The sequence below is a fragment of the Neltuma alba genome, unplaced genomic scaffold (assembly GCF_004799145.2).
Source record: "Neltuma alba isolate B1F8T4 unplaced genomic scaffold, ASM479914v2 tig00012070_pilon, whole genome shotgun sequence".
NCBI lineage: Eukaryota > Viridiplantae > Streptophyta > Magnoliopsida > Fabales > Fabaceae > Neltuma > Neltuma alba.
Window position 1 is genome coordinate 227937 of NW_021636631.1, and position 10829 is coordinate 238765.

The 10829-nt window shown below is 35.0% G+C and overlaps 2 protein-coding genes and 1 pseudogene across 3 annotated transcripts; all 3 read right to left on the bottom strand.

Moving 5' to 3' along the window:
* Positions 1-1300: 1300 nt before the first annotated feature.
* On the bottom strand, positions 1301-4504 carry LOC114721788 (uncharacterized). 2 transcript variants are annotated; one of them, XM_028907648.1, is made up of 4 exons: positions 4198-4504; positions 2996-3118; positions 2406-2468; positions 1692-1772 (listed from the first exon to the last, which is right to left on the bottom strand). In XM_028907648.1, the coding sequence occupies exons 1-3, from the start codon at positions 4433-4435 to the stop codon at positions 2407-2409; spliced, it is 423 nt and encodes a 140-aa protein (XP_028763481.1). In that variant the 5' UTR covers positions 4436-4504; the 3' UTR covers positions 1692-1772; position 2406. The 2 variants fall into 2 exon arrangements, with proteins under 2 accessions (XP_028763480.1, XP_028763481.1); XM_028907647.1 differs by lacking the exon at positions 2406-2468 and having other exon boundaries at positions 1301-1772; positions 4198-4498.
* A 1260-nt stretch (positions 4505-5764) lies between these two features.
* On the bottom strand, positions 5765-7392 carry LOC114721790 (eukaryotic translation initiation factor 5A-2). Its single transcript, XM_028907649.1, has 5 exons — positions 7178-7392; positions 6658-6780; positions 6512-6568; positions 6346-6420; positions 5765-6087 (listed from the first exon to the last, which is right to left on the bottom strand). Exons 1-5 carry the CDS (start codon positions 7298-7300, stop codon positions 5986-5988), a joined length of 480 nt encoding a protein of 159 aa, XP_028763482.1. The 5' UTR covers positions 7301-7392; the 3' UTR covers positions 5765-5985.
* A 1575-nt stretch (positions 7393-8967) lies between these two features.
* On the bottom strand, positions 8968-10587 carry LOC114721792 (uncharacterized protein At5g01610-like; annotated as a pseudogene).
* Between the last annotated feature and the right edge of the window lie 242 nt (positions 10588-10829).

Below are 10829 nucleotides of genomic sequence, written 5' to 3' on the forward strand. Positions count from 1 at the left end.
CTCTTATAATTAGGACCGGAGGTAGTACTATCTCTGGTTCTTAATATAAAAACCAGTTTGATTTTCTATTCAATTTATTTTATCTTTTATATTTATCTATTTTTTTAAAATAATCTTTGTAATAGTTGTATATGTTAAAGATTTAATCAAATGGTAGTTTTAACTAATACATATAGTTAGTAATGATATTTTTAGGAAGACAACGTTTATTTATTACTAATAACTAATTTAACAAATTTTTTTAATTTACTTAAATGAATCAACTAACTCTTATATAAAAAAAAAAAAAAACGAGGTTGTAGGTACTCTCCACTCCATTCTCTTTTTTTACAATTTGATTACCGCCTTATGCCAGTATTATTCCTACCTTGTCTGTGTCAGTTTACACACACCCTCCCCTTCGGGTTTGTGGAGCATCCAAGAGCCATTTAGTACGTGTATCTTTTGTAAATACTACATACGCTTCATAAAAGTTAATTAAGAGTTAAATTTAACGTAAAATATAATATTTTAATTTATTTTATCTCTTAAAAAAACTATTTTATCTTTCATACTTATTTTTTCCCCCTTAAGTATTTTTATTGATTGTATATATTAAAAAAGTTTGCATTAAAAAAATAATGTCAATATAAATAATTTATGTGGATATTATTAAAAAAAACAACACATATTTTTAATAAATAAATAATTTAACTAATTTTTTAATCAATTTAAATTAGTTAAATACATCTCATACCAAAGAGTGAGGATAGTATATCAATCTCAAATCAAATTATCTGTGATTTTTAAACAATATGGCTCTTTTTTAATGCTTGGGCATAAAAGTGCCTTAATGAATAGTAGGAAGGAAAAAAATTTAAAATTACTAAATCTCAAATAAATTTTTACAAAAATAAATTGTCATTTATCAGTTCAGCATTATCAAAACCTATCAAAATGCTGATACCAAATCTCATTTAGAAGTTAGTAATTTTATTTATTTATTTTTTTTTTGTGAAGGTTCTCCCTCAATAGTGACATTACATAAAATTTTATATGAGAAATAAGAAAGAACTAGACTTTATATTTAAAATCAAACTCAATCCTTCAAATAAACCTTATATTTAGGACTGGAGGGAATATTTGATTTGATTTTGTTTATTTTGTCAATGCAATCAGAACTTTGACATATCATTTGTTGGTGGCATTAGGTAGGGATTCTCCCTTTAAAAAGGGTGGCACCTCGTGCCTCTGGACTTAACTAGTGTCATATCAAATATCGAAATCTTGGATGTTTCATGGTTTTGAAGAAATAAGTGGTGATAAACCAAAGAGTTCATCAGTGACACCGAAATTAGGCGAAAGTCCAGTTCATAACGGCAGAAGACAACAGCTTAAAGCAGTGCCCTTATCCAAGTGCGTGCCTGGATATGTCAATTCTCAAGGAGAGTAAAGAACCTGACTTGTTTCTTCCAAGAAAATCTCAGCTACCATATAATGTATGGCCAAATAATGGTCAGAATTCAATTTTAACAATCTGACACGTGGATCTCAAATCCTGATAAAAGGAAGATTGAATCAACAATTGCATGCAGTGGATTATATGATATTGATACTTACGATTTTCTGTCCATTGGAGATTCATTCCCCTGTCTGTGGCAGCTTGCACGCAGCTGTATTGTCTTTAGATTTGTATACGCCAAGCATTTCAGCTACTGTTCTGCAACGACACTCATTTCCTGGCCTAATCACGTCCCCATAAACAGCCATCTCTATTATATCGAGCTCCTTATCTGTCAATTGTTCCACAAGTGTTAAAATTATGTGACGAACAAGGGAAACATTTGAGCACCATCTTGTTTTTCTTTATAAACAATAAAACAATGCGTGATATGTCTCATGCATGCAAGTCAGTTATGGGTCAACACGGACCTTTCTCATTCTAATCACACCCTAATATTCATCTAGAACAGATTGCCAGTCATTGATATCCGAAATTCTCGTTATAAGCAGTCATAATATGTATTTCTCACACATTGGCTTTGAGTCTAGCTCTCCTGGATTTATGAGTATATGCATCTCTGGCCAAACAATACAATAATTCATGATCATGGTCAGAATTCAGAATTGTCACGTTTAAAGTCAAGAGGGAGTGGGACCGAAACTTGTACGTGCGGTTAATTGTCAGTTCATCTTTGATTCATCCTATCTCGGAATTATCAGCGCCTGAGATTTGCACAAAGTTCTTTCACAAAAGAAATCATATAAAGCAAGAAAAAGGGAATACCATTTTAGCTACTAGCTAGATGTTTAAATTATTTCGTGCAAAGGTACTAACAAGAACTCTGTATTTCTCAATTTTGCCAAAAGTAAAGAAAGAAAAGAAAAGAGGGGCAAAAAAGAGAAGGGAATGGTTCCAAGAGTACATCAAGCATGCAGCTGAAACGCTAAAGTTAATCCTCTCTTTATGAGGCACATGAACTTGAAACCTGTTCAGAAAACGAAAGAACTTAGATGTATAGCTGTAGGTATTAGCCGTCAGGTTCTTCAATTAAATTATGACATTCGGAAAAGCTAGAAAAAATACCTATGTGGTTTGTTTAAAGAAAGGCCGAGCAACAAATAAGTAAAAAATTCATCCATTGTCCTTTAGCAAACTTATCATCAAACACGAGCAAGGAAGATTAACAGCTAAGTATATAGCAGATATTGCTTGACAGATGAAATCCCTAACATGGGAGAATTTGCAGTTGAAATAAATCAAGACTATTATTTATGAAGTTTCAAACTATGGATCCTCCATCTAAGAGGAACTTCAAAGGAAGGTAGAAGAAAAGGAAGCTAAGCGAATTCAGATTCGAATGACACTGAATAACATTTTGTCTTCCATTGGAGAGCAGGACCAAATAAGGGATGAAAAACTTGAGGAATATGATAAGGAAAATGCATAATGAGTGAAGGGATAAAGTCACATGACCCTCAAGATAAAGACAGATCAGTGATCAAGAAATTATACCAGAAAAAGTAATGTCACATGAGTAGCCCTTCAGCTGAGCTGGATCAACCTGATCCTTGTCCGACTTGAATCTGTTCACTCTAGTTTGTAGTATTTGACAATTATCTGCTGTGGATTCACCACCTGGAACAGCACCTTACATCTCAGATAAAATGATTATCACAATACCAATACCAATACCAAACTGCCAAGTAGAGACACAAGCTTGTATGCTCTGCTCATCTATCGCTCTCTACAAAAAGTAAAGAGGGAATAACCAAAAACAGGTCTTATCTCACAATGAATAACTAAAAGAAGCATTCTGTCCACAGATGGCACCAAAACCCCAAAGAACAATTTTAATGAAATCAAATAGCATCAATGTTATTTTGTGTCATTGAACATTATTTTGTAACTACATTTCTCATCAACTCAACCTCAATCAGAGGATGTGATTGATCAATTAATTCCCTTCCGAAACAAAATGGCAGAAACAACATGGAGTAACATCCTGCAGAAGTCACCGAAATTGATGATTCCATCATATTCTGCACATTATCATTCTTAACGCTACTTTAACGGTATGATCATTCGCATCATTAGAGCCAACGCATATAGTCATCCGTCGCAATTGTGAACTAAACAATCTTATTCAGATGAGTTATTATTTTCTTTAAAAGGATCCCTCATCTGTTCGTTTCTATTGGCCACAAAGAAAAGTATTGAGTATTATCACTTGTAGATCCACATGTATATGCTTGCTCAAATAAGTCCACCTCCTTAGCTACAAAGGACACTCATTTTTCAGCCAAGATCAACTTTTGAAAGGATAAAATCTACAGAAAGATAATAAAATTTCCATTCATTGCCACGTAAAAATGCTGACGCCATGCGCAACTTGACCGAAAGCATTATTTTTATATAAGCCTCCCCAACCCATCTTTTAATTACCAGTCAATTCAAAATTTTACTATATCCTTTGTTTACTCACTGGCACTTGGTTTTATCCCGCGAATGCGGCTGCTTCAGCTTTTCCGCAATCCTAAGACCAATCAAAATTATATACCAGATGGTCTTTAAGAGGCTACATTTCTACTTGAAAATTAGAAAACATCCAAAAACAAAAACCCAGAATAAATGGAACTGGCAAGTAGAGAAAAATTAATGGCTTAAAACTCGAAGTGAGGGCGTAGATAATAATGTTGAAAAGGGAAGGGGGGAACCTTTGGAAAAGGGAAGGATGTGATCGTACTCGAAGCAGAGGCAGCCGTGACAGTTGCCGAAGCGCTTGCAAACAATGTTGCCGGCGGCGTCTTTGCGCCACCTCTCGGGATGACGGCCGGGCACAATATCAGCCTTTGCCCAGCAGAGGCTCTTGGCCTTTGAGTCGAAGAACCTGGGCCTATCATCGCCGCCGCCGCCGCCGCCTCCTCCGCGAGAGCGATGTGGCGACGAACTCATCCCTCCTCTCTTTCGTTCGAAGGACTCACCGATTGCTTTGCTTTGAAAACAAGTAAAGAGAGAGAAAAGCAAAGGAATTTGACATTTCTTTATTCGAGGGGTACCAGGCACGAATGAAAACGGATAAAAGAATGAAGAGGGCTGGTAAAAAAAAATAAAAATAAAGGGTGAATCATAAAAAACTAAAAAAGATTAAAAAAAAAAGGGTGGGGAAAGATGAATTTGAGAAAAGTATGGTTCAGAATTTATAATCTGTCATAATTACAAATAAAAAAATTTAAAATAATATATTTTTATAATTTAAAAAAATTGTAATGAATACTTCAATATTACCGTTTTACTTTCTTGATGTTAAAATCAGTTTTTCTGGAAGTTATGATAAGCTTTAGAATTTAATTTTTACCTGATATATAAGATTAATTAGCAACTATTTTTTAAGGAATATATATGATAATTTTAGATACCCCTGATGATACTTTTTCAGTTGTTCCCATATTCTTGAACAAAATTAATTTTTGAAATTTTTATTTTTTTAATGATTGCCATTCTCACCAGAAGTTAAAAGACTTAAATTGTAGCAGTATTAGGCTAATTCTCAGGGATAAAGGTTGGCCTTCCCCGTGTTTAATTGGAATAATGTTGACAACAAAAAGTTCAATGGGAATATTTAGCTGAAAACTATTGGAACTGTTTCGAGATACTTCACTTATGTTTTGTTTTAAGGGGAGGCATATATATTCACAACTACCATTGCTTTGAGATGCTCGTTTGTATTCAGAACTCTGAATTCCACAAGATTGCATTTGTTTACTCCACAAAACAACCACCCAACTCACTTTAATTGCATCGTTCCTGAGCAGAGATCCCACCACTCCAAATAATTCTTCAAAATAGATACAAAAAGTTCCTTGCGGAGTCCACTCAAACTTCTGGAACTGCTTTCTTTGCTTCATGGCGATTTTCCAGCTTCACCACGAATTCTTTATTCACGGCATTTAGTATTTTAGTACTATAAATAACTAATTTAAGAATATTAAAAAAATTAGTTTAATTAATTAATTATAATAACTGTGTATTAACCTTCTCAAACAAAACTGTAGGTAGATCACTGAAGGAATAAAGACCCATGGTTGATTTACTTGCCCAAAATCAAACCTTTAATAGTCAGGCCGCCACGCCTCATGAGGATTGTGTCTTTTATCAGAAGCGAAGAGCACTTCCAAAGCAATGGAAGTCAAAACTCAACAACTAAAGACGATGCATCCATGTTTTATCCGTGATGGGCAACGATAAACCAATATTTATCCTCGACGCAACCCAAGCCATAAATTTTATCAAAATCTTACTGCTCTCTCATGAATTGGAAAGTTAAATAATGGGCTCCTATTTCTCATGAAAATTTCTGGACAAACCATAAAAAGTGACCCATAGTTTATCTGAACACATTCATAAAACCATCAGAAACCATCCGCCGAGAAGACTAAAAAAGCTTACAAAAATATCTGAGATTAAATAAATGATAACAAACGACCAGCATACAATGGAAGCAACTACTTTGGCCCAATATCCTTTAAGGCGCAAATCTGCTCCTCCCCCATAGCCGACATGACAGAAACAACAAGGTCCTTTCCCTCAGCAAATCCTTCCTTTATCTGCAGAGGAAAGTGAGTGGATAACCAATTAGAGAAAACAACACAAACCAATGATGAAACTAAAGGGTTTCCCAACAACTCGACTACAGAAAAGGCATTGTAATATCTTCGGTTACAGCAAATAATGAAGCTTTAAATTTTACTTGTTGCTTGGTCAAAAATAATATCAAATGTATGTATTTTTAAATTAATAAATCGAAAAAATGCTCAAAGTTCTTTTATAGTATATGCTAACATGCAACAGAGCCGGAAACAAACCTGATTAAGCAGATTTTCATCGGTAGGAAGCCTCAAGTCATCCTTGGTATTTCCATTTTCGGTAAGCAGACTCACCTATGACATTATTCAGTAGCAAACATCCATTCAGAATATGGAAGCAAAATGAATTTATGAACAAAGGGTATCCTTAGATAAAGGAACTCACAAATCCATCCTCAGAAATATCAATTAGTTGATAATCAGTACGATTCACATGGGGAACCTGAAAAGAAAAATTGCGGTTCAGAGACACCTTTAGGGAAGACTGTTAAAAAGAGATCAAAATATTGAAAATTGAAATTAAGCTCGTACATCACAGTTGTGGGAAGAGGGCACAATATCTTCAAGCTTCTTAGCAGTGAAGATATCAATTGCAACAAAGTGGCACTTAGCATGACCGTGCTTACCGGTCTTGGAGGTCGACACTTCAACAACCTGCAACAAGGAAACGCATAAGTAAAACAAAACTTCACAACAGCGTCTATAAGGGTTAAGTCAATCAACATTTAGATGAAGTGATTAAAGAAATTAAAACCCATAAATCATACATAAACCGCGCCAAAGTCAATAAATCATAAAAGTCGCACCTCCAACTTCCGGAAACAACAGAATAAGATAAATAAGGGTAAAACAATTAAACAAACCATCCCATTAATCAGGACTAGATTTGTGAATAGTTAGACGACCATAAGTCAAATCAAGCACGCATCAAAATCAACCCAGCAAAGTCAACTTTCAATTTCCACAATGCCTCAATCATTCCACGAAGGATTTCACGGGCAACAAAGCGAGGGGGCAAAAGGGAAAATGAATCGATGTAAAAGAGAGACACCTTGCAAGGGCGGTTCTTGATGACGATGTAGCCGTTCTTACGGATGGTGCCGGCTTGTTGAGGATAAGTCTTGGAGGCTCCGGCATCGGCCTTGGACTCAAAGTGGTGTTCCTCGTCCGACATGGTGGGATTCGTTGCCCTAAGCAAAACGCACCGTATCAGACTCGACCGACTCACAAAGGGGAAGCAGAATTGCAGAGCCCGAGGGACGGAGAGGACGAGGAAGAGGCGGACAAAGATATATATACATGTAAGATTGGGGTGCCTTTGAGAGATATCCTAAACCCAACTAGGGTTTCCAGTTGGGCAGAGAATATCTTCGCAGTGGGACCAGAGTCATTCTGACCGTAGGATTCACCGGTGCGCTGACCATTGGATTCCTTTTACACGATACAGCGTCAAAGCAAAGCTACCGCTTGATTACGCCGCTGCTCGGGCCTAAAAGGACTACGGACCTCTGTCATAAATATTCCGTGGTCCTGGCTGAGCGGCTGGCTCTGGCCCTATCTTCAGGAATCTAATTGCTCGTTTGATTAATTGCGTTTAACAGTAGATTAATGAAGGTAATGAAGTACTAAAATATATGATAAATTACATATCATTCCTATATATAAATTATTTGTAAGAAAAAAATTTATTCCTAAATATAAGCCACTTGTTGTGTTGAGTTAATGTTTATTGTGCCTATTAATCATAAAAAGGGTAAGTGTTTCATTGTACTCTTCTTGGTCCTTAATGTAAAATGCAATTAACTAATTTATGTAAATTAAGAATGTTAGTTAAATTAGTAAATATGATATGTTTTTTTAAAATACCCCAAATATTTTCTTTAATTGCCCCCTTCCTCTCCTGGTTGACTATTATTAGAAGAATATTAATAAAGTTAATTTAAAAAATTAATAAATATATGAAATAAATCTTATATATAGATTCAATATCAACCCTCAAATTAGGTCATATAAAATTTTATCTTAATGTTTATTGTGCCTATTAATCATAAAAAGGATTGGGCTTACTTGTAGGGATATATATTGTGCTGTAGCTAATCTGAAAACTAAGCTGTGGGGTTTTAGAGATGAGATGGTCTTCCTTTGGCTTAGAGAATGGGAATTCGACATATATATATATATCAAAATTAACATTGATGATGAAATTAACTAGCTATTCAAGTTGATTTTTGAATCTCATAATAGCTGTAGGAGCTTGGCAATTGAAATTGATAATTCTTAATATAAAGCTAGAAATTAACTTACAAACATTAGAAAAATTAATTAAATTATTTATTTATAATAAATATCGTTGTCTTCATTAAAATAACTTTATTAATCAAGTGTATTAGAATGAAAACCCTTCAATATGTGCATTTATCACAGGGATTACTTTAGAGCAAAATAAATAAATATAGAAAACAAAATGAGATGGGATTTTATATTTTACACTAAATTAAATCTCTAATTAACTCTTATATTTATGACCAGAAATAGTAGTTAGCATCATATCTCAAGTAAAAAAGAGAAATGATATAGAAAAAAATATTGTAGGATTCATCATTCTGAAATGCACAAAGGTGAAACACACCATTATACAGACTTGCTGATAAAAAGATAAGAATGAATGAAATGTTAATGCTGGTATCATTGCCCATATCTGAAGACAACAAAATCATTATTATGATGTTGATTTTATTGCCAACCAAAACATTTCAATAGAGTTTGATTCATGCTCGAACCACCCACTGATTGAGAAAAAGTGGTCATTTAATTTACAGTCACTGATGGAGGATTCCTCTAAAGGTTAAGGATTACCAACCCTCTGTTTAAAAAATCGGATGGATTCGGCTTTATATACATGCATAAGAAAGGTAATAGAAAAAGAAACATCCTCAAATAGGACTCACATATTGTAGTTAAGAGCTGAAAAGGACTAACCAAATTCCTGTCTAAGCATAACAGTGCAGAAAAATGTAAAAACCAACATCAAACCTCCCACGATATATGGCATCAGCAAATACTAATAAGTTAAGTTCGAAGAGATCATGCTAGGCAGGTTATTAATATGGTAATAGGGACAAGATTGAAAGGAAACAGAGAGATTAGAGTGAGACTATTATTGAAAGGGAGTCAAAAGTCATGGACTTGAATGGCTGGACGAGGCAAGTCATAGGCGTCTCTGGGTCTGCTTATCTTCACACCAGAAGCTGTGAAGCAAACTTTGTCAGACTTGTAGCTTTCAACGCTCACACTTGACACCTTCACCCAAACCAGACGCTTCGTCTTCATGCCCTCCAGAACGGTGAGTTTGCCCCTCGACAAGGTGGCCTTCACACGTGTGGAGTACCTGAGAAGGGATGAGTCCTTGAAACACACCTCACATGGATAGGGAAGATGCACTGTCAGCTTCCCCTTTGATTCCTCGTACTCGTAACACTTTATGTTGCTGGGAAACACTCCTCCTGGTATATTGTTCTCTCTCAGAATCTCCTATCTCCTTCTTTGATTTGCCTTTCATTTCATTTACCCCGCAAAAAATGGCTCAGTTTAGTGTTTCATCCCATGTGAATCTTTCATAATCATATGGCTAATTTTGTCCTATATATTGGGATAAGTGATTTGAATGGTTTGGCATATATATCTGCCATAATTACTTTTCAGTTTAGCTATATGTTGTCTTCTTTTCTTTCCCACTTCTAGCCTTGTATGTCTCGTTGAGGCCCGGAATATACCTCTTTAATCAATTAAAGCAGCAGGAACATGAAGCAGCAGTCAAATATGTAAAATGTTTCGTAGGGCAACGCAATTTTCCAGTTTCTTTTTAAAAACAGCTTTACACATACCGAACGTTGTTTTAAAATACTCCTACTGAAACTATGACGTTAGAAATGTTGTGAAAGTTAAAGGTAGAGAGATACCTTTGAGTTTGTTGAGTAAACATTTTGCTTTGTCTTCAACAGAATTTGAGAGAGACTGAAATTACAACCACATGATATTTCAGAACGACAGTAAGAGAAACAGGAACAAATCATCACCATAAGGTTGAAACTGCATATCAGTGATCAGTGCAAGAAAGAAGAACAAGCAAGTCCCGTTCAGAAGAGATAATGCTTGTCATGCTATGGAGAGGAAATACATGTTAGTTAAATGAAGGTTCAAGAAAGCCAGATTTATGATGGATGATTCTGAGACAGTAATGATGTTGGCATTTCAGAAGCAAACAGAAGATCCAGAACATAAGGGAGCCTAAAAATTATGCAGATTTTCAGAAAGAGAGAGTGAGAGAGGAACGTACAGAAATGTCGTGGGAGATATTGGAAAATTCTTGCTTGGCTTTCCTGGAGATCCAAAAGCTCCCCGCTGTTGTAAGAGCCTTCTCCATTTTCTGTCCTCCTCCTTCCTACTTTCTCTTCCTACATATCTCCACTTTATTAAAGCCATCTTTTCAACTCCAACTTCCTATTCTAGAGATATTGGTTTTAATTATCTTTGTAATTAACACTTTATCTTGATTGTGATGCTATAACCATTAAGCATGGCCATGCAATATTTTAATTATATTTGTTGTCAATATCCTGAATATATAGACTCGTTGCGATATACAAGTAATTTCTTCTAAAAAGGTTAAAGAAACTGATGTGGACATTGGAAAATTACTACCC